The sequence below is a fragment of the Oxyura jamaicensis genome, chromosome 2 (assembly GCF_011077185.1).
Source record: "Oxyura jamaicensis isolate SHBP4307 breed ruddy duck chromosome 2, BPBGC_Ojam_1.0, whole genome shotgun sequence".
Classification (NCBI taxonomy): Eukaryota; Metazoa; Chordata; class Aves; order Anseriformes; family Anatidae; genus Oxyura; species Oxyura jamaicensis.
In genome coordinates, this window is record NC_048894.1 from 146,598,122 (window position 1) to 146,616,960 (window position 18,839).

The 18,839-nt window shown below is 48.6% G+C and overlaps 1 protein-coding gene and 1 non-coding gene across 2 annotated transcripts; one reads left to right on the plus strand and one right to left on the minus strand.

Moving 5' to 3' along the window:
* Window positions 1-2,020: 2,020 nt before the first annotated feature.
* Window positions 2,021-2,093, minus strand: TRNAM-CAU. Its single transcript has one exon. It is a non-coding gene; the product is annotated as a tRNA-Met (tRNA).
* A 1,125-nt stretch (window positions 2,094-3,218) lies between these two features.
* Window positions 3,219-16,343, plus strand: FAM83A (family with sequence similarity 83 member A). The gene is made up of 7 exons (XM_035317401.1): window positions 3,219-3,333; window positions 4,258-4,299; window positions 4,400-4,430; window positions 4,524-5,130; window positions 8,417-8,584; window positions 10,145-10,269; window positions 14,466-16,343. The coding sequence occupies exons 4-7, from the start codon at window positions 4,558-4,560 to the stop codon at window positions 15,010-15,012; spliced, it is 1,413 nt and encodes a 470-aa protein (XP_035173292.1). The 5' UTR covers window positions 3,219-3,333; window positions 4,258-4,299; window positions 4,400-4,430; window positions 4,524-4,557; the 3' UTR covers window positions 15,013-16,343.
* The last annotated feature ends 2,496 nt before the right edge of the window (window positions 16,344-18,839 follow it).

An 18,839-nucleotide genomic window follows, 5' to 3' on the forward strand; every position in this document is an offset into this window, starting at 1 on the left:
AGCTCCAAGATAAGAACGCACATTTTCAAAAGTTCCAAAGCAGCAGTGTAATCCAGATGTGATACTGTTAGTTGAACAACTCTGGGATAGAAAGAAAAAACCCTAAACATCTTGCCCAGGTGTTCTGCTTCCCCTGGGGTTTTGATGACACTCTTTGGGGCAGCAGTATCAGAGAGGGGCTCCCTGTGAGTGCCAAGCACACGCAGAAGGCAGGCTTGGGCAATACCGCTGAACAGCTCCTCTTCATCACCTGAGGCAGATGGCAGCCTCCCAACTTCACATTAAATTCCATGAAGATCTAAATGCCATAGGTACTTACTTATTAAGTTAACATACTCTGTGTCTAGACCCGTAGTTGCATTAGCAGGCACCAAAATTCATGGAAAACTCATCAAAGACCCTCAGCAGAGCTCAGGAGGGGTGCAGAAGCATTGCTTTTCGAAGAAACACAGCAAGCAAAGATCTTTGGGATGCACAATGAGTAGATGAAAAAACTGTCTTTTTTTGATGACTGGAGTTGTCTTAGACTTTAAATGTGATTATTTCTGTATTTAAAAGAGAAAACAAATAAATAAACATTTTTGGCTAGCACCTTGGGCCATATGTGTACACACGGTTTGTAAAAAATGTTATGGTTGTGCATTATTGGGACCGGTTTCCCAGGGAGGTGGTGGAGTCACCATCCCTGGGGGTGTTCAAGGAAAGGTTGGACATGGTGCTTAGGGACATGGTTTGGTGGGTGACATTGGTGGTAGGGGGGTGGTTGGACCAGATGGTCTTGGAGGGCTTTTCTAACCTTAATGATTCTGTGATTCTAGTTTATTAATGGTCAATGGTTCTATGTCCAGGTGGAGGCCAGTGACAAGCGGTGTCCATCAGGTGTATGTCTTTGGATCGATGCTTTTCAATATCTTCATCAATGACATAGACTATAGGATTGAGTGCACCCTAAGCAGGTTTGCAGATACCAAGCTGAGTGGTGCAGTTGATAACAAAAGAATGAAGGGAATCAATCCATCAAGGGACCTGGACAGGCTGGAGAAGTGGGCCCATGTGAACCATGTTCAAGGCTATATGCAAGGTGCTGCACCTGGGCTGGGGCAACCCCAGACATGAGCACAGACTGGGAGAACTCACTGAGAGCAGCCCTTCAAGGAAGGACCTGGGGATTCTGGTGGACAAAAGGCTTGACATGAGCCAGCAGCATGTGATTGCAGCCCAGAAGGCCAACTGCGTCCTGGGCTGCATCACCAGAGGGGTGGCAGCAGGGGAGGGAGGTGATTGTCCCCCTCTGCTCTGCCCTTGTGAGGCCCCACCTGGAGTGCTGTGTCCTGGACTGGGGTCCCCAGCACAAGAAGGACGTGGGGCTGTTAGAGTGAGTCCAGGGGAGGGCCACGAGGATGATCAGAGGGCTGGAGCACCTCTCCTATGGAGAAAGGCTGAGAGAGCTGGGGCTGTTCAGCCTGGAGAATGGAAGGCTCTGAGGAGACCTCATCGCAGCCTTTCAGTACTTAAAGGGGTCTTATAAATAAGATGGAGGACTCTTTACTCCCATAGATAATGATAGGACAAAGGGTGGTCTCAGACTAAAAGAGGAGAGATTTAGATTAGAGATTAGAAGGAAATTTGTCACTCAGAGGGTGGTGAGGCACTGGACCAGGCTGCCCAGAGAAGTTGGGGATGCCCCATGAGCCCTGGGATGAGCCCTGTCATGCTTGTGCATGGTTTATAGGATCACACCCGCTGTGAATCTGCTCAAGCTGGCACTGGAGGCCGGGGCTGCCGCGGAACCTCCCCTGGCGGATCCCCGAGATGCCCTGCCCGCCTGCTTCACTCAAAAACCTCCATCCACGGGCGGTCACTGCCCCTGCGGGGCCCTGGAACACCTGGGGGGCGACTGCCCCGTGTGAGGCACGCCCGGCTCCCCCTGCACGGCCGGTACCAGGCGGGTTTGGTACCGTGGCGCCTTTCGTTCCAGGGAAACAAGAAAGAAAAAAAAAAAAAAAATGTTATCCGCCTTTGCCCCGTGTGAGGATCGAACTCACGACCTTCAGATTATGAGACTGACGCGCTACCTACTGCGCTAACGAGGCGGCTGAAAGCAGCCTCCCCGCTCTGGCAATTGAGGGCGGTGCTGGGGAGGCGGAGGAATGCCCGGGCTGGTCTCTGGGGACTGTGGGGGACCCTGAGGGACCCGAATGAGGGTCTGTGGGGCTTTGTGGTGGCCGTGTGGGGCCTGATGGTGACAGCTAATGTGACTATGGGGCCCTTGTGGTGTCTGTGTTTGTCTCCAGCATGGGGCCCCAAGGGGACTTTGAGGGGCCCCTAGGTGACCATGGGGGACCCCGAAGTGACATGGGGATCCCTGAGGTGACCATGTGGGGCCCCAGGGTGACCAATAGGACCCGAATGTGACAGTGTGGGGCCCCAATGTGACTGTGTGGGTCCCCAGTGTGACTGTGTGGGACCCTGAGGTAACCATGTGGGACCCCAAGATGACTGTGTGGGAGGGACCCTGAGGTGACTGTGTGGGACCCCAAGATGACTTGTGGGACCCTGAGGTGACTGCCATGTGCCCTCAGCCTGACACTGGGACCCCAGAGTGACAGTGGGAGTTCCCCAGGGTGACAGGAGTGGACCTTGGCGTGACAGGGGGTCCTTGGACTGCCCGTGTGTGGCCCCAAAATGACCATGAGGTGCAATTATGGTGTTGGCCCTGCGGTGGCCATGCAGGGACCTCAGGGTGGCCATGCAGAACATGGGGGTGACCATGTGGGACCCCAGAGTGACTGTGCTGGCCTCAGCTGGGGGCAGGACGGTGGGCAGGGCCGGTGACCGCCCTGCTGGGCCTGGCCAGGCCCTGATTGGCGTTGGCAGGGCGCGATCTCGCACGTCACATTAATTAGGAGGCATCATTTTCAGCATAATTGCGCAGAGCAGGTCACTAGATAATTAATGACTTTTTGCTGCGTCTGACAGCTGTGGGCGGATGTCGGGGGCGGGGGGAGGGCAGGGGACAGTTCCCAAAATCACATCACGAGCTGCGCCGCTCCGGCCACCACCTCCACCACCTCTCCTCTGGCTCCTGAGGTGCGTGTTCCCCCCCTCCATGGCTCTGGGTTTAAAATCTGAACCATTTCATGCTCCTCTCTGTTTTAATATGTATGCTTGTGGCATGCTAGCATATAATTACTTTCTTTTATTTTTTTTTTCCATAAGGCATCTGACACAGACTCTGGGGACACAGACACAGAATCTGGGAATCTACCCTGGAAAAAACAGGTCTGTGCTCCTCTGAAAAGCCCTGAAGACGCCGTGCTCCAGAGCGTGTTGGTAAGAGTGACAGGACTCCTTCCCAGCTCAGATGTGCCCTTAGCAGCCCAGGAGAGACCAGGCTGCTGCATCTGCTCCACCCTGCTCTGCCTATGGCCACCTCCGGAGCCATGGCACGTTGGTGCACGGATGCAGCGTGGAGCAGAGCTATGCAGCCCGATGGTAAACCCTACAACCCTACCTGCGTGATAAATGTGTGTCACACGTGCCTCTGCGTAAAAGCATGCACACAAGTATTTATGGAATACCTCAGGCACGGTGCCTTCACACCCTGCCTTACCTCACCCCCGTGCAGTCATACCAGTCGGCCTGGCTCCCAGAGGCACTGCGCCTCTCACCCCGCTGCGAACCTGCGCCTCCGTCCTGCTAATGACACAGCAGCCGGGCTGCCACGGTGACAACGTGACTCCAGAAGCTGCTGCCTCAAAAAAAAAAAAAAAAAAAAAAAAAAGGAAACCAAACAAACAGCACTAAATGTGCACAATCAAATGATGAGTGTTTGTATTTCTGATGCTTTGAGGCCAGCTCACAACCCTCCCTCCACATAATACTCAGGATGTTTGGGAAGGGGTATTTTTCTTTTAATAGGGCAGCGTAGTCACAAAGCTTTAAAGAAATAAATGAGTGAATCGTCTATGGTAATAGCAACATACTGTGAACGGGGCACAGTGACGAATTTCACGTTTATTTTTAAGCCTGCCTGGAAGCATGTAGGTACAGACGAGAGTCTGTGACCCTTTCTGCTGTTCCGAAGTTATGGACATGGCTGATGTCTTTGTCCCAGTTAAACACCAGACTTGTTTTTGCTCCGTAACAAATACTAGGGGAAGAGAGAGAAGCCTTAAGGTGTTTTGAAGATTGTGCAACCATCCTCGGGAGCCTACCTGCTTTTGCTTGAATACTTTCCTCACTCGCATTTCACAGGATGCGACGAGAAGGGAAATACAGCCAAATCGGACAGCTCTGGTAATTGGACTTGAATCCTCCGTATGCCCTTGGGGTGAGGTGGGTGCCTCTCAGATAAGCAATCTAATCAGCTTTGTACTTGTGTCCCATCTGGAAACAGATTGTTGCTGAAGTTCACCGCCACCTGAGAAGTAAGCTTCTTTTTTTTGAAGATAATTGTACCAACAAAATCAGGGAGTGTGAATTTGCCTGAGGTAATAAGATCTCTTTATTTTTATTCACAGCTAATTCATTCAGCCGAGGTGATTTTACGCCAGAATGCAGTCTCCAAACCCGAAGGACGATTACGTTCCCTGCGCCGCGCATATGCACTGTGCCTACCCCGCAGATCGGCTGCTGAGACAACGAACCATGAGCCACTCCAGACATATGGGCAAGATAAAAAAGAGGCTGGAGGACATCAAGAACCAGTCCCTTAAGTCGACGAAAGCAGATTTCAGCCACAACGAAAGCATAAGGCTGGCCACCGACGCCTTCCTGGACGGTGGGACAGACTCGTATCTCCAAACGTTGAGCAAAGAAGGAGAGGTGGATTTCCTCTCCTCGGTGGAAGCTCGGTACATCAAGGAGAACGCCAGGGAGTCGTATTACGCGCAGGATTCCCCCGCGGACGGGGCGGCTGCGCCAAGGCAGACCGATGCTGGCTCTCTCCCTTCGGGGACCTACTTCCCAACCATTTCTGACAGCAGCGAGCCAGCCCTCCTGCACACATGGATTACGGCAGAGAAGCCCTATTTAAAGGAAAAGTCCACGGCCACGGTGTATTTCCAAACGGAGAAGAACAGCAACATCAGAGACATTATACGCCGGTACATCAATAAGACCACTCAGGTACGGAGAGCAAATTCATGTTCCTTCTGCACTTCTCTGTCCTCCTGCTCTTAAAAAGACCAGGTGAAGGCGGTGTTTGATTAGAGCCAGCCTGGTGCCTTGCAGTGTAGCTTTGCTCTAGTGAGAGCCCATTAATGACCAAACGCAGTGCTTTGTTTGTACTCACACCAGCACCTTTCACTTTGGTGACTTAAAAAAAAAAAAAAGAAAGAAAGAAAAAAGCGTTCCCTGTTCTCTTAAACTCCCATTAACCTAGCACAGCAAGCACGCTGTGTGAAGGGTAGGTGGGCTCTCTTCCTTCTCATGCATCATTTGCTCAGCTCGGAGCGGCCACGGCAGTGCAAGCCGTGACCCTGGCAGTGTGCTGCAGCCCAGCTGGGAAGCTGCCTCGCTGCACTGCCCGACCACGGTCACTTCTGGGGCTCTCCCCGCCACTGGGTTGTGGGGCAGGATGGCCCTCAAAAGGCACCATTTCACCCGCAGCGAGAAGTCAGCCGAAGCCAGCTCTGAGCTAGAAGTGATCGTTTTGGAGGACTGGTGGGAGATGAGGGCGAAGGGGAGCGCTTGGAGGAGGGCAGGTGTGTGCCAGATGTCCCCGAAGGAGTGGAATTGTTCAGAAGAATCCTTCTCATCCCTGACAGGTTATCAGTGTCACTGAACTGTCACAAGGGCTCCATACAGAGCCTCCACAGCCTAACTCAGCATGTGGGACAGGTGTGGAGCATGCCTCAGATAGCAGACAAGCTATGGGGGGGCGTGGAGAGGTGCCTGTCTCAAGGCAGGCTGCCCACCAGCTGGCAAGGCAGCAGATGAACAGCTGAAGGGGGCAGGAAGCTCTTCTGATGTGTGTTCTGGCGGAGTGGTGACAGCTCGACTCTTTTATTGGAAAAAACCTGCCTGACATTTCAGGACTCTGCTAATCATCATCAGGGAGCTTTGCCCTTGTGTAAACTTGAGACTCCCTTGGCGGTGTCACAGACGAATGGTCAGAAGCAAAACCCTTGCGACCGCTATGTTAGAAGGGAAATCTGGGGGGTCCCGAGACTTCAGTGGCAACGATGGAGTCCCCAAAGACTTCTCAAGGGTCAGAGCAGTGGGCACACCTGATGCAGCAGGCAATTTGCTTGAATTTCGTTCTGTAGGGAAAAGTACTTGCTACACTCTCCACCTTAGGTGAGGGGCGAGAGGCCCTGAGTGAGAGCTAGGAACAGAACAGCATTTTGAGGGAAATAGCGCACATTTCTGATTTCTTGGAAAGCATGGCTCTAGGTATTACGATCACACACCTCCTGCTTTTAGCTCTGCTAAACAAACTCTTGTTGTATAATTCCTTCCCAAAAACTTTAACCTCAAATTTCTGCTGGTTGGAGAGATGCAAGACAGCAGCCACATGAAAAGAGAGGTGTGTGGTGCCTGCTCGCCGGCACAGGCTGCGGAGCCCTCTAGAGTCAGGGACTTTGCTGTGGCAGCGTCCTGCAAGGGCAAGAACTGAGACTGATAATGCTGAATGCAGCAGCCTGGGAGAAGAATGCCCGCTGGCAATTTCTCTTCAAGAGGCTACAAGTGCTCAGCGCGTCAGGAGAATCACAGATCAGTCATTTTAAGCTGACAACGTCGGAAGGGTGCAGTAGCAGAAGAAACACCTCTGGCATAGTAAGATAAGCATCAGCCAACGTATCGATCCTGTCCAATTTGCCATCCTGAGAGGAGAAAACTCACAGGGGAAGAAGTGGGAAATGCAATGTAAGCTCACATGACCTCCTTAGCCATCTCATTTATGTTTCAGGAGGGTACCAGAGTAACACGTGGTGACAGGATCCATTTGGCACCTGCTTTTTGAGTAGTTTCTCAGTGACTGGATTTATTAGTGTCTGATAAGGGCACACTTGGTATTTAATACAGCCATTAGCAGCATAAAAAATGGAGTAAGGATTATGTTTGTGGATGACATCAAACTGCAAAGGACTGGGGAGCAGGGAGAACTACGACCCTAGTACATTTGAGAGGCACAAATCACAAAGTGAAAGGCAAAAGCACTGAGTACTGCAAGTAAAAATCACGTACAGAAACACAACTTGGGAAGGACTGGGAAAAAGCAGGACACAGTCTGGAGCTACGGTGAGGCTGAATGGGAAGCAGCACAATTGGGCTCTTGAAAAAGGCAATCTCAGTCGGAGGTGTGTTAGCAGTAAGTGTGGACGTAAGATATTGGACGTAATTGGCCATAATTGGTCAATTACCCAGCACTGGCAGGGCTTTTTCTGAAGCACTGTGCCTTGGCAGCAGGGTGAAGGTGTGGGATCCTCGCTGCTCCACAAGTACCACGGCTTGTCAGGACAGGATGCTGGCACGCAGGACGTGCTGGGCCCTGTAGGATTTCCTTGGGGCGGGGAGGGAAGGGAAGCTCGCTGGCAAGCGTGGGCACAGGCTTTGAGTAGGATTCGGTGAAAGCTGAACAAAATTAGTAGGACAGAACCACAGATATACTACAAGGTTTGTTTCCACTGGTTGAACACGGTGTCCTGTGACTGCAAGTACCACAAGCAGGAGCATGGAAGTGGTTTTATAGCACATTTACTGCTCCCTCGACTCATGCCGTCGGGGCTGTGAGCTTAAGGAGCTGTTGGGTCTCGCTGCCCAGTCCGTGCTGCTCCGAGGCTTTCACACCCTATCCCACCGTTTGTGCACTTGGAGACATAGATGTGTGCTTAAACTGGAACAATTAGCTCATAAATCATGAAAGATGGATGTAAAAATAAGAATATGTGGAGCTGTTGCAGTCTGTGGCCCCACCACCAAGTGCAGACTGCAGGTTTCAGAACAGGACCGTTCTGCAGGTAGGCTGTAACAGAGAAAACATCACTCGGTGATTCTTGCTAAATGCACACGGCTCAAGGAAAGCCAGTCAGCCATTTGGGCTGCGGTCTCTTGTTTTAGCTCCATCCTTATAACTCTCTGATTAGTGCTTCAGTTTACTTCCTGGTGCTGAAATCTCACCTACAATTTCCTGGGTCACCTTCTGGTTTATGATTAAAAGAACTTAAAAGTGTGCATGTTGCGTGTTGTGTTGGTTTTATAAGAACAATAAAGCAATGAAGTGATGTCTGTCCTTGATTTATTGATTCAGGGGGAAAAACGGAGAAATATCCCCATGTATCTCCTGAGGTTTGCATTTATTGGAACTTCTTAAAAACAACTAAAAACCCCACTACCTTTCAGTGACCTCCCAGGCAACCTTAACTTACATAAATTTGCTCTGCTAATGCTTCAGCTTTGTTTCCCCTAGGTGCTCGCTATCGTGATGGACGTGTTCACAGACACTGAGATTCTCTGTGACCTCCTGGAGGCAGCCAACAAGCGCATGGTCTTCGTCTACCTGCTGCTCGATCACGGCAACATAAACCTCTTCTCTGAGATGTGTGACAAACTGCAAATTGCTGAGGATCTCTTCAAGGTACTGCAGCTCTTGGCTACACCTCTAGCATTTGGGGATAGAAGCACGCTTACAGTAGGGTCATTCCACTTTGTAATTAAAACAACAAAAGAGAATTCAGAGGTAGCATGAGCGTACCTAACTACCCTCTGAGGATGCCTACAGTTTTCCATGGATTTTAGAGGAAGTTGAGGGATTTCCATTAGATGAAGCCCCCTAACAGAGGGAGGTGACAAAAGCATTACAGCTGCTTCTGTTTAATGACTGCAGCAGCCCCAGACAGCAGGGAGCACGAGCTGCACACAACCCCCTGTGCACAGCCATACCTGGGCGGCCAGAGGGACTGAACGGGGCAGTTTCAGCTGGGCTGGGAGGGGTTAGCTCTGCTGGCATCGCCTCGCTCCTTTCCCTGCTGCTCTTGATCCTCAGCGTTTCAGCTCGGTTCTGTGGCTGTTAATGTGAAGCACAATAAAACGACGCTGTTAAGGCTTTGCTTTAAAGATGATGCCTCACGTTGAGCTGGCTGTTGGCATAGTCCAACTCCGTCATCCCTGACGGAGGAATCTGACCTTAAAAATAACCTCCTAGGAGCCCTCTCAGGTGTTGCTCGAGGTGCTGCAGGGCACCTGTGACATCTTCACGGGGATGGCTGATACCGCAGAGACAGCGGCCTTCTGGAACAGCAGCTGGAGGGCAGGCAGGAGGCCTGAGGGCATCTTAACTGCAGCAGACACCCGTGTTTCAGCAGCTGAATTCCACACCAAACGTATCAGGAAGCCAAAATTAATAAAACATTCTCATTACGGTGTCTGTATGTCTATAACCCCCCCCCCTCTTTAGCTATTTATTGTATGTATGCTGCTCCAATCCACAGGTTTCAAAAGTGAGCTGCACCCTTGGTGCCACTCATTTACCGAGGCCTTAATTCTGCATAGCGTGCACGGAGACAGCGGTGTCAGGTCTGGGTACCTGACGTGGCTTTAATTGAGCTTGCTGGAGCAGCTGAGCTGTGACAGCTCAGAAGCATATCACGGCCAAATGGACCTTTTCCTCCACTCACACGTGTACTCACACCTGATACTGCATTACCAGCTCATCTGGGCCTCCCCAGCAGCGCAGGAAGCATGTCCTTGCAGGCCCAGGTGGATTAGAAAAGCAGAGGTTTTGCCCTGCTGTGTTGTGCCATAGACAGCATGAAACAATGGGGAATCACGTGGCGGTGGGATGTCAGTGGAGGTAACAGACTGCTCGGAACGAAGGACACGTCTCTAGTACTCATTTCACTAGCAGGAGCAGCTGTTCTTGTACAGTGCATCTGCTCCTGCACAAGTTTCCATGTAGGTTTATACCCCCATTGAAAAAAATAGCCCTGTATCTGCTCAGAAAGTTTCCCTGTCCCCAAACCTTCAAATATAACATTAGAATCCATGAAGAAATCGTAACAGAAATGAGGGAAGTGAAGTGCTAAGGGCAAAAGGGGAAAAGGGCTCTTTTCTTCTGACTTTTTTTTTTTTTTAAAAAAAAAAAAAGACAAAACATGTAATTCACTCTGTTCATACAACTTTTCTTTTTCTTTACTAGAATATCTCAGTCCGCAGTGTTACTGGAGAGGTTTATTGTGCCAAATCAGGCAGGAAATTTTCAGGACAAATACAAGAAAAATTTCTTATCTCTGACTGGAGATATGTGCTCTCTGGATCTTACAGGTGAGATACACCGTTGCAGTTCATATCTAGGTGCCCTTTTATTAATATTACTTCACAAAAAAAGTGCCATGGAAATTTTGGTATGGGTGAACATTTTTTTTGAACAACAACAACAACAAAAAAACAACCTTCTGCTTTCATATATGTGCCATTTTTCAGTAATCCAAATCTCTTGCTTAAAAGCCCGTGTTACTTCTTTACAGAGTGTGGTATTTAATTTAAATGTTCCGAAACTAATTAAAACAACTTTGCCAGTGCAGCCCTGGAGCAGAACTAGAGACGTGTTGTGTCTTAGTATTACACTTTCCTTATTGTTTGGGTCCTCAGATGCTGTGATCATGAGACACGATACGTTTCCATCCCTTGGGATCCCTTAATGCAGCTCAGCTTATCTGAGGATTTGTTCTCTGTATGACAAGTTTAGTGACCAAAGGGAAAGCAGAAATACTTCAGAGACTGACTCTTTTGTCTTGTGCTTCCCTAACAGATAGGAAGTGCGTATCTAGGTGGCTGTTGTATTTTTTTTTTTTCAAAAGCTGCATCTGCAACTCTCCCCTTCTGTGCTGCTGTAATTATTTCAGGTACAGGATGTAGCATCTCAGCAATTGGGCTTTTAATTAAGAGCTGAGATCCTCAGGTCAGGGAATTTCATAAGACTTGTGAGCTTGCATCAAATAAATAAAGTTCCTAAGCCTCATGGCTACAGAGGTAAGCTTCACAAACGGCTGAAGCGTATCCTAGAAACTCAGATACAAAAAGACAAGGGAAAAAAAATTACAGATGTGATTAAATAATTAAAAGGAGGAGATTGTTTTTCTTAATCCAGGTTTATGATTTGGAGGCTTAAATGCTTCTAGTCTGATAAAACTGTGCCACCAGGAAGATTATGCAACTATAATAACAAAGGTAAAGGTGAACATGCGGGGCTGGTGAAGGCTGTAAGAGCTCAGCTGTCTACTGACACAGGCATCCACTTTTTCAGTGCTTCTAAACAAACCATCAGATAAAAATGAGTGAACACTGTTGTTTTTTTATTGGCCACTATGATTTTATTGTTCTTTCAGTTTTCTTTTAATCCCTCACTGAAGACATTTGGAAATGCATCAGCAGATTCATAGGGAGAGCAGACGTAGATGTGTGGGAGAAGAGGGACAGAATTAGACAGATTTTCTTTAGCCAAGAAGCTTCCTTTTGGCTTCTCTTTTCAATCCTAAAAAAATAAAAAAACCCTTAAAGTCCTGTGCAGTCACTCCTGTCATTCTCTGCTGCTGTTGCATTATCTTTTAAATCCAAGAGCCTTGTCAAACTACCTAATCCCCTATCCAGCAAGCAAGCAGGGAGGGTGGTGAGGAGCAAATCTATATGTTATTTAACTTCAGCGTGCTCAGCACCAGTCTGGAGATTCATACGGGTTATAACTGGCTATCAGTGCATGGCCTTTCCGTAGGCTTGCTAGCTCTCCCTTTATTCATCTGAAAGGTTTCTGTTATTGCTAAAACTGACCCACCAACCGCTGCAGGTGTAAGCGGGATGATGCTAAGGGAGTAAAACACACTTTTTTTGCCATGTATTTGCTGGAAATCAAGTTTGAATAGATCTTAAAACTGATACAAAGGATCTTAAAACTAATATAACAATATATTTCACCTGAGTGCTGTGCTCTGCATGGTTTTATAACAGCAACGAGGGGAGCAGGCTGAGGAAATAAAGTAGCTCTTTGGTACTTAGCGCCCTGAGCAGGACTACAGCTTGCTGTTTCCAGCCGAAGTGTCTGGGAACAAAATATGTTAGCCTAATAGACAACAAGGAGGGCTGAATTTGGTCATTAGTTAGAGGCAAAGGAACCTCCATGGAGCCTGTGGGATCTCCTGCTCCGGCGTGGTTTTTTAAAAAAACATTAAGAAGCCATTGCTTTGGTCAGTGTGGATGTGCTTGGCTCTGCCACACGACAGGCTGGAGTAGAGAAGCTCCTGAAGAAGCAGCAGCTCCAGCTGTGTGTCTGTGACTGCAGGCATCAATAAATGTTTTCAGATTTAGTTTTTGTCTCGATCTTTATTGCCTGTGTCTATGTTATGGAGTTAGGATGAAATATTTCTTTTTGCTGCCTCTGTCTTAATCTACCCCATCCCATCAAAGCTGTGCTAGTTCTTTGTATTTTTTATTTGAATGAAATTTGAAGTTAGTGGATGAACTCAGTGCTCCTAAAGGAGGCAAAATGAGAGCACCAGAAGCTGGCCCTCGCTCTTCAGGCAGAAAGCACCAGGGCTGGAAGCAGCACACAGCCACAAACATTTGTCTAAAATCCCGCAGGTTTCCCCTTGTTTTACTGCTGACAAACTCACCATCAGTCTGTAGAGAATCTGTGGGTTATTAAAGGACCCGCCTTTCTCTGTTTACCAGTGTTACAGCTAAGATCAGTGAGCCAGGAAGTCATATCTGGGAGTGAATTGTCAAAATTAGCCCCAACAGCTTTCTGCTCTGAGGTGGTTTCTTTTCAAAAGCCATTTATAATGGAGCTTTCTGTAAACTTTCATGTAGAAATGAAATATACCTATAGCACAAAATATACACCTGTCACCCCATGCCTCAGCCCCTTCAGGAGTCTGTAGCTTCAGTGCAGATATCCCAGACTAACTGCTTGTCTTTTCATATTCTTTCCAGGTTGATAGCCTCCTTCACGGTTAGATAAAGGACATGCAAAGGTTCAGAGAGCGCTTCTTAGCGAGTGAAGGCAATGCCCTGCTAGCACAGCAGATGTTACCAAAGCAGGGGGAGTTGGCTTGCTGGGCAGTTTATCGCAGCTCCTAAGGTTCTGTCAAAATTTAGAATGATTTGCATGAGGTGGAGGAGAAGTACCCGTGGTTTAGTAACTTACTGCATATTTTCATGTCCGGTCATAAATGTACAGGTGCCCAGTGGCACTGAACAGGGATTACTTCACTCCTTGTCCCGCTCCTGAATCAACAGTACAGGAACAACGCATGCCAAAACCTAGCCCTCTTTAAGAACACCTTGAACGGGCAGGTACAAATTGGATCTTCATTCTGTTAGCATCAGCTGAGGCTGTCAGTCCCTCCGAGTTTCACAGAGTTCTGTCAGTTTTGACAAGACCAGGATTGAAAGTGCACACACCTACAGCCAAAGCTGCCTGCTGGCAATCCTCGTGCAAATCCAGCGCAGCTAATAAGGTCCTGCAGGAATAACCGGGCCAGACTTTTGCCAACACTGAATAACCTCGAGTTCAAATAACGCTGGACCGTAAGCTCTGCTGCCCAGCTCGAGCCCCGGTCAGCTCAGGGAGTAATTACATCTCATGCTCTCAGCTGCGCTTGCGTTATTGATGCTGCTGCTGCTCACACGGGGCAGCCTGCACAGCACAGTCGAGCTGGCTTGTGGCTTTGTAAAAGAGCACAATTTTACGTTTGCCAAGTGGATGAGGGTAGTACATAAAAGAAAAATCATTTAGAAGCCATGAAGTGTTCCAAGGTGAGCTTCTGGTCTACAGGAATAAAAACTGTTGCGGTGCTTCTCCCTTACTTTACAGCAAACTCTTTTATTATTATTACTATTTTTATAAAGGCTGTAGAAAATATTGCTAATTTCATTCTCTCAATTGTGAAGAAAACGAGCTTTCACCCAACTCCAAATTAGGTTTGTTTGGGGGGGGGATGTGACAGGGAGGTTGGGTTTTCACATGCTTCTCTTGCCCAGTGCAGACAGAGATGCAGCGAAACAAAAGCAGAAAAAGGATGGTTGTTTTTCAGCAGTCTTTCTAACGTCAGTTTTGAGTGGGTGAGATCTACAAACTTGCGTGGCATTCTGCAGGGGAGATACATCATCTGCAGATGAGACATGGCAGGACAAGACTTTAGGCGCTGAGGGATACCTAAACTAGGGGGCTAAGCTCCTTCCCACGAACAGCCACCCAGAGGCAGGCTCCTGAAGGACTTGGCATTTAGTCCTGCCATGGACGTGGCTGATGGTTTCCACCACTCCCTGCAGGAGCTTATATAACTTCACAAGGGTTCTTGAAGGTTTTAGCGGCAGCTGCAATAACAAAGCTCAATCCAAGTCAAAGAGAGAGGCACTGATGTGAACTGACCCGAAAGTCAACTGGGACATCTCTGTCCCGTGTTGGATCTCCCGTTCCAAACGGCTGAAGTTAACGCTCACCCTTGCCTTGTCTCTCCCTCCAGCTTCACGTGGTTGTGCGGCCAGGTTCACCGCAATCTCCTCTCCAAGTTCACCGGGCAAGTTGTGGAGCTGTTTGACGAGGAGTTCCGACACCTTTATGCGCTGTCCAAACCCGTCAGGGGCCCGAAGTCTCCGCCACGCACCATGCCCTTCCTCTTCCGCACCAGCTGGGCTCCCCAGCGCAGCCTCCCCGACAGCAACGAGGGCAGCGCTAACACTCTCTCAGACCCCTTGAGCAGCCTCTCAGCCGGCAGCACCCACCAGAACAAGCAAACCCCAAGAACTCTCATATTCAGCAGCAACCTGACCCCGCAGTCACCGCTGCACAGAGTTAATTCTTTCCACAGCTTCGTCTCGTTCACGCCGCCCCCAGCGCAGCCGCCCATCCAGCCTAACTACTACCAGCCGCACTACGCAGCCGATAGCTCGGCGGTTCTCTACAACAACATGAACATTTACAGACCTGTAAGAGTTAGACAAGAGGAACCAAACAGGACGGGCTTAAATTCACCCTGGCGATGCCTCCACAAAGGTAACCTGTTTGCATAATAACCACCTGGCCTTGAATTGCAAGCGAACGTAGTGAGGACCTGTTTAGCAATCGCTTGTGTACTGATGAACATAGACATTCTGCCTACCCCAAAATGAGGACGATTTCGAGCCTCTTGTTTTGTTTCGGTGCTTGTGGATGCTTCGTTTCCCTAATTAAAAAGCCAAGCCTGGCAGCACGTAAATGTTGGATGCCTCACGGTCCCAGTAAGGGCACATCTAAACAGCGCTGCTCATGGTGCAGCACTGCTGCTGCCGGCCACGTGCCCCTGGTGAGCGGTTGGTGTTTCGGTAGATCCAGGAGGTTTCCGTGTGGCCAGGCACCTGGACGCGGGGCAAGGCGCAGGTTCTCCCCGTGCACTTTGTGCACTTGCATAAGGAACTAATTCGGGATACTGAAGGCTGCTATTTACGTGCCAGACTGACACGATGCTGTCATCACAGCTTAGTCTTGATTTAGGAGGACTCCTTTAGGGCTGGCAGGGAAGCACAGTTTCCACCTTCGCACTGTCTCAGAGCTGTCTGCTTGAGGTGCGCAGCGAGGAAATCTGTTTGCAGGGTTTCTAGGAACAGGCCTGCTAACCACAAAATGGACCGAGACCAAAAGCTCGGGGTGCAGAGGACATCTTGCAGCCACTCTAGGCTTCCTTTCCCTCATGAGCAACGTGGGTGCATTCCAGCACGCTTCGTTAAAAACCTCCAGTCCCACCAGCTCAGAGCAATTTTCCTCATTGCAGAGCAGACTGGAAATTGAAGCCAAGTAAGGAAGCGAAGTCCTGTTAGTAACAGCCTCCAAGTACCAAGTTCCAACTCACTTAACAGATCTTGGAAATCCTCTCAGTGGCCACTTGACTGAACGTTAACTTAGAGATGATGATACTTTTTTTACAGAACTCTTCATGGTTTCTAATTTTTAGAGAGAAATTGCGTATCTGTAGTTTCCATCAAATAAAAGGAAGTTACAGAGATTCAGCACCCTGAACCATAGTGCCCACAAAGCTGAGAAACTGTTGGCCAAATAATCCATGAAAACGAAGGAAGCTTCTGTAAGTGAAAGGCAAAAAAAGTAGGAAAATTCATGAAATACAAAGGCCTTCCATCCAAGTCCCAAAGTTACTAGACACCTAACATCTATTGATTAATTATTTTTATTTTTAAACCTGCTTTACCTCACCTTTACCCGACTGCAACAGAAAACAGAAGCCTAAACACATTTATTCGCTGCTCTGACCCATTTTGCCTGTCTTCTCACCTGTCCAAAAACTGAATTCAAAAGAATATAACTTAATTTTTTAGGCTGTGGATTGTGAAAATTGTACGCAACAGCGGAATTTCAGGTGAGAAAAGTTTCTCATCCATGGAAGAGCTATAGTTTTGAAAACTTAAAGTTTACCGAACATTATAAAAGGTACAGGATGGATACCTGCTGCAACAGCTGTGGCGTGGACGTTTTTACCCGTGGTGTATCAAATTTTGGAGTCCGGGAAACCAATGAACTATATCGCATATCACTGTAAATCTCTGTACATAGCGACATGTTTTTGGATTCCTTGGGAAGAAGGGAAAATTGATTCTTCATTCCTATGAGAATTCTATTTAATTATCATATACAGTTATCGTATTTAGATAAATAAAAGAAAGTTTCATTAAAATCCCTTTGAGAATCATTTTATTTCTTCGCCTCTTCCCAAACCTACATGATTTCCACAAAGCCAGAGCCCAGCCGAGGAGAAAATGTGTAGTTGTTTTTTCTGAAATCAACTCAAACAGAATTAAATGTGTGTCCCTCCTGCCTAATTAAGACTTTTCTTCTAAATTTGGGTCAGTCCCTTGGTACTGTTGGGGCCCGACTGGGGGTGGCACGGAGCGGATATGGGAAGAAGTCGATAGACCACTAGTTGATAGACCACTACACCTCTGAAGCCTTCATTTCCTTAGGGCATGACCCGTGAAATCCAGAAAGGAGCTCTTGTCATCACCGTGGGGTGAGGTGCTCTGCCTACAGAAGTCTTGGAGCACGCAGCTAATGAGGAGTAGATAAGGGACGAGCTAATAGCACAGAAGGAGCATTGTGAGTTAAGAAGAACTAATTTCAGCCCTGGATGAAGGACACAGCTTGTGCTAATTTAGACGACAGCTGAACTTGAATGTCAAACGAATGGAATTTCAGTTTTGATGGAAAACAATCAAGAGTTTGCAATTTCAGCAGTGAGCTATGCCAAAAATCCTAACAGGCTCCCACAGGCTTGATTGCTCAGCAATGAAGGGAACGTGTGGTTACAGGCAGCTGCAGAAACTACCTGTCAGGAAGGTCGGGGCAGGATGCTGACATACCTGTCAGCCTGCTGCGAGGGAAGGGCTTGCATAAACACTGCTGCCATGCGATGAGAAAAGCGGGGGGACTTCGCTAGCTGCAGCAATAACGTGCTCCTGCTCCTCGGGCTGTGTTCGCGCACACCAAGTCGCGTCAGAAGCAGCACAACCAGGTCAGGGGGTCCTGCCCGAAGCGCCTGGAATATGAGCAAGTGTTAGAGTGACAGAATCGAACCCTGCTAACAGCTAACAGAGCGCTGCTTGCAGTTTGCAATACTAAATTTGCTATTTCACTCGGCGTGGAGTCCTGGTGCACGTATTAATCCCGATATTAAACCGTGAGAGCCAGAACACGAGGAGATCCATTACAGGCAGATGCGGAATTACGCGGAGCACAGAAGCGATGCTGGGCCATTCGAAGACGAGATGGAAACGCAAAGCCCCTCAGGAGATGGGATCAGAAACAGAAAGCTGGAGGTAGAAGCGGCATGCCAAAAAAAGTCAGGAGGAGGCCAAAAAAAGGAGGAATTGAAGTAGATGGGAGGAAAGGTAGCCAGGCATGAACGGGATAAAGAATATTTCCCAGGCCCAGCGCGACAAACACCGGTTACTTGGAGCAGTAACCACGCAACGCGCTCAGAACAGCGCTCGTGGTGTCTTCCCTGCAGTAGTTATAAACAACGTTTTTTGCTGTATTGCTGTGTTTGAGAAAATACTGCCTGTTCTTCAGAGCTGCCGCCTGCCTTCCGCTCCGCCAGGCAGCTGGGCTTAACCGTTGTGGTGCCAGCCCAAGCGACAACCGCAAGCTAAACAACCCGCACACCCCCCAGCGAGCCTCCAAATCGCGTTGGCCATGTCGCTGTGTATTTTGGCCATCTCAGCCCTGAAATGACAACACTTGGCAAAGCGGTTCTTTTGCTGCTAAAACAGCTCGAATGCTATTTCCACCTTCTAAAGAGCGGAGCCAAATCGTTTGGCAAGTTCCCGTAAAATCTCTCCGCGAACCTGGGCCCACAGAAGCTGCGTTACGATGCTGTAACTGCTGAACCTACTGGGGAGCTGTGGGAAAACAGATTTTATCCTTTGTCTGTAGCTACTCATGACCGTAAGTTTAAGAAGAACCTGGGAAAAGTCCCCGTTTCAGTAACTTAACTTTTTTTTGCTGACATGTTTAGCACAAAGCTTTCCCCATTTCTATGGCTTTTCTGCAAGACCTTCTATTGTTGCTGCCAACAGTGTGATTAATTTAGAGCCCCTTACAGACAGTCTTTGCTGCAAACAGCAGTCAGCCTTAAAAGCATCCCCAGCCTTCCAGGTGGGCTTCCTGCCACCCGAACACGGTGCTCTACACACGCACACCCCAAAAATTTCCACCTAGCAAAGCGCACGCACGCCTAAAACAAATATTCTGTACTACGTGAGGAGCGCGTTCATGCTTCCCCGAGTACCCTTGCCAAGCGGTCAGATTTCGTAACCAGCTGCCCAGGATGTGGTTTAATCGCATTAAGTCACCG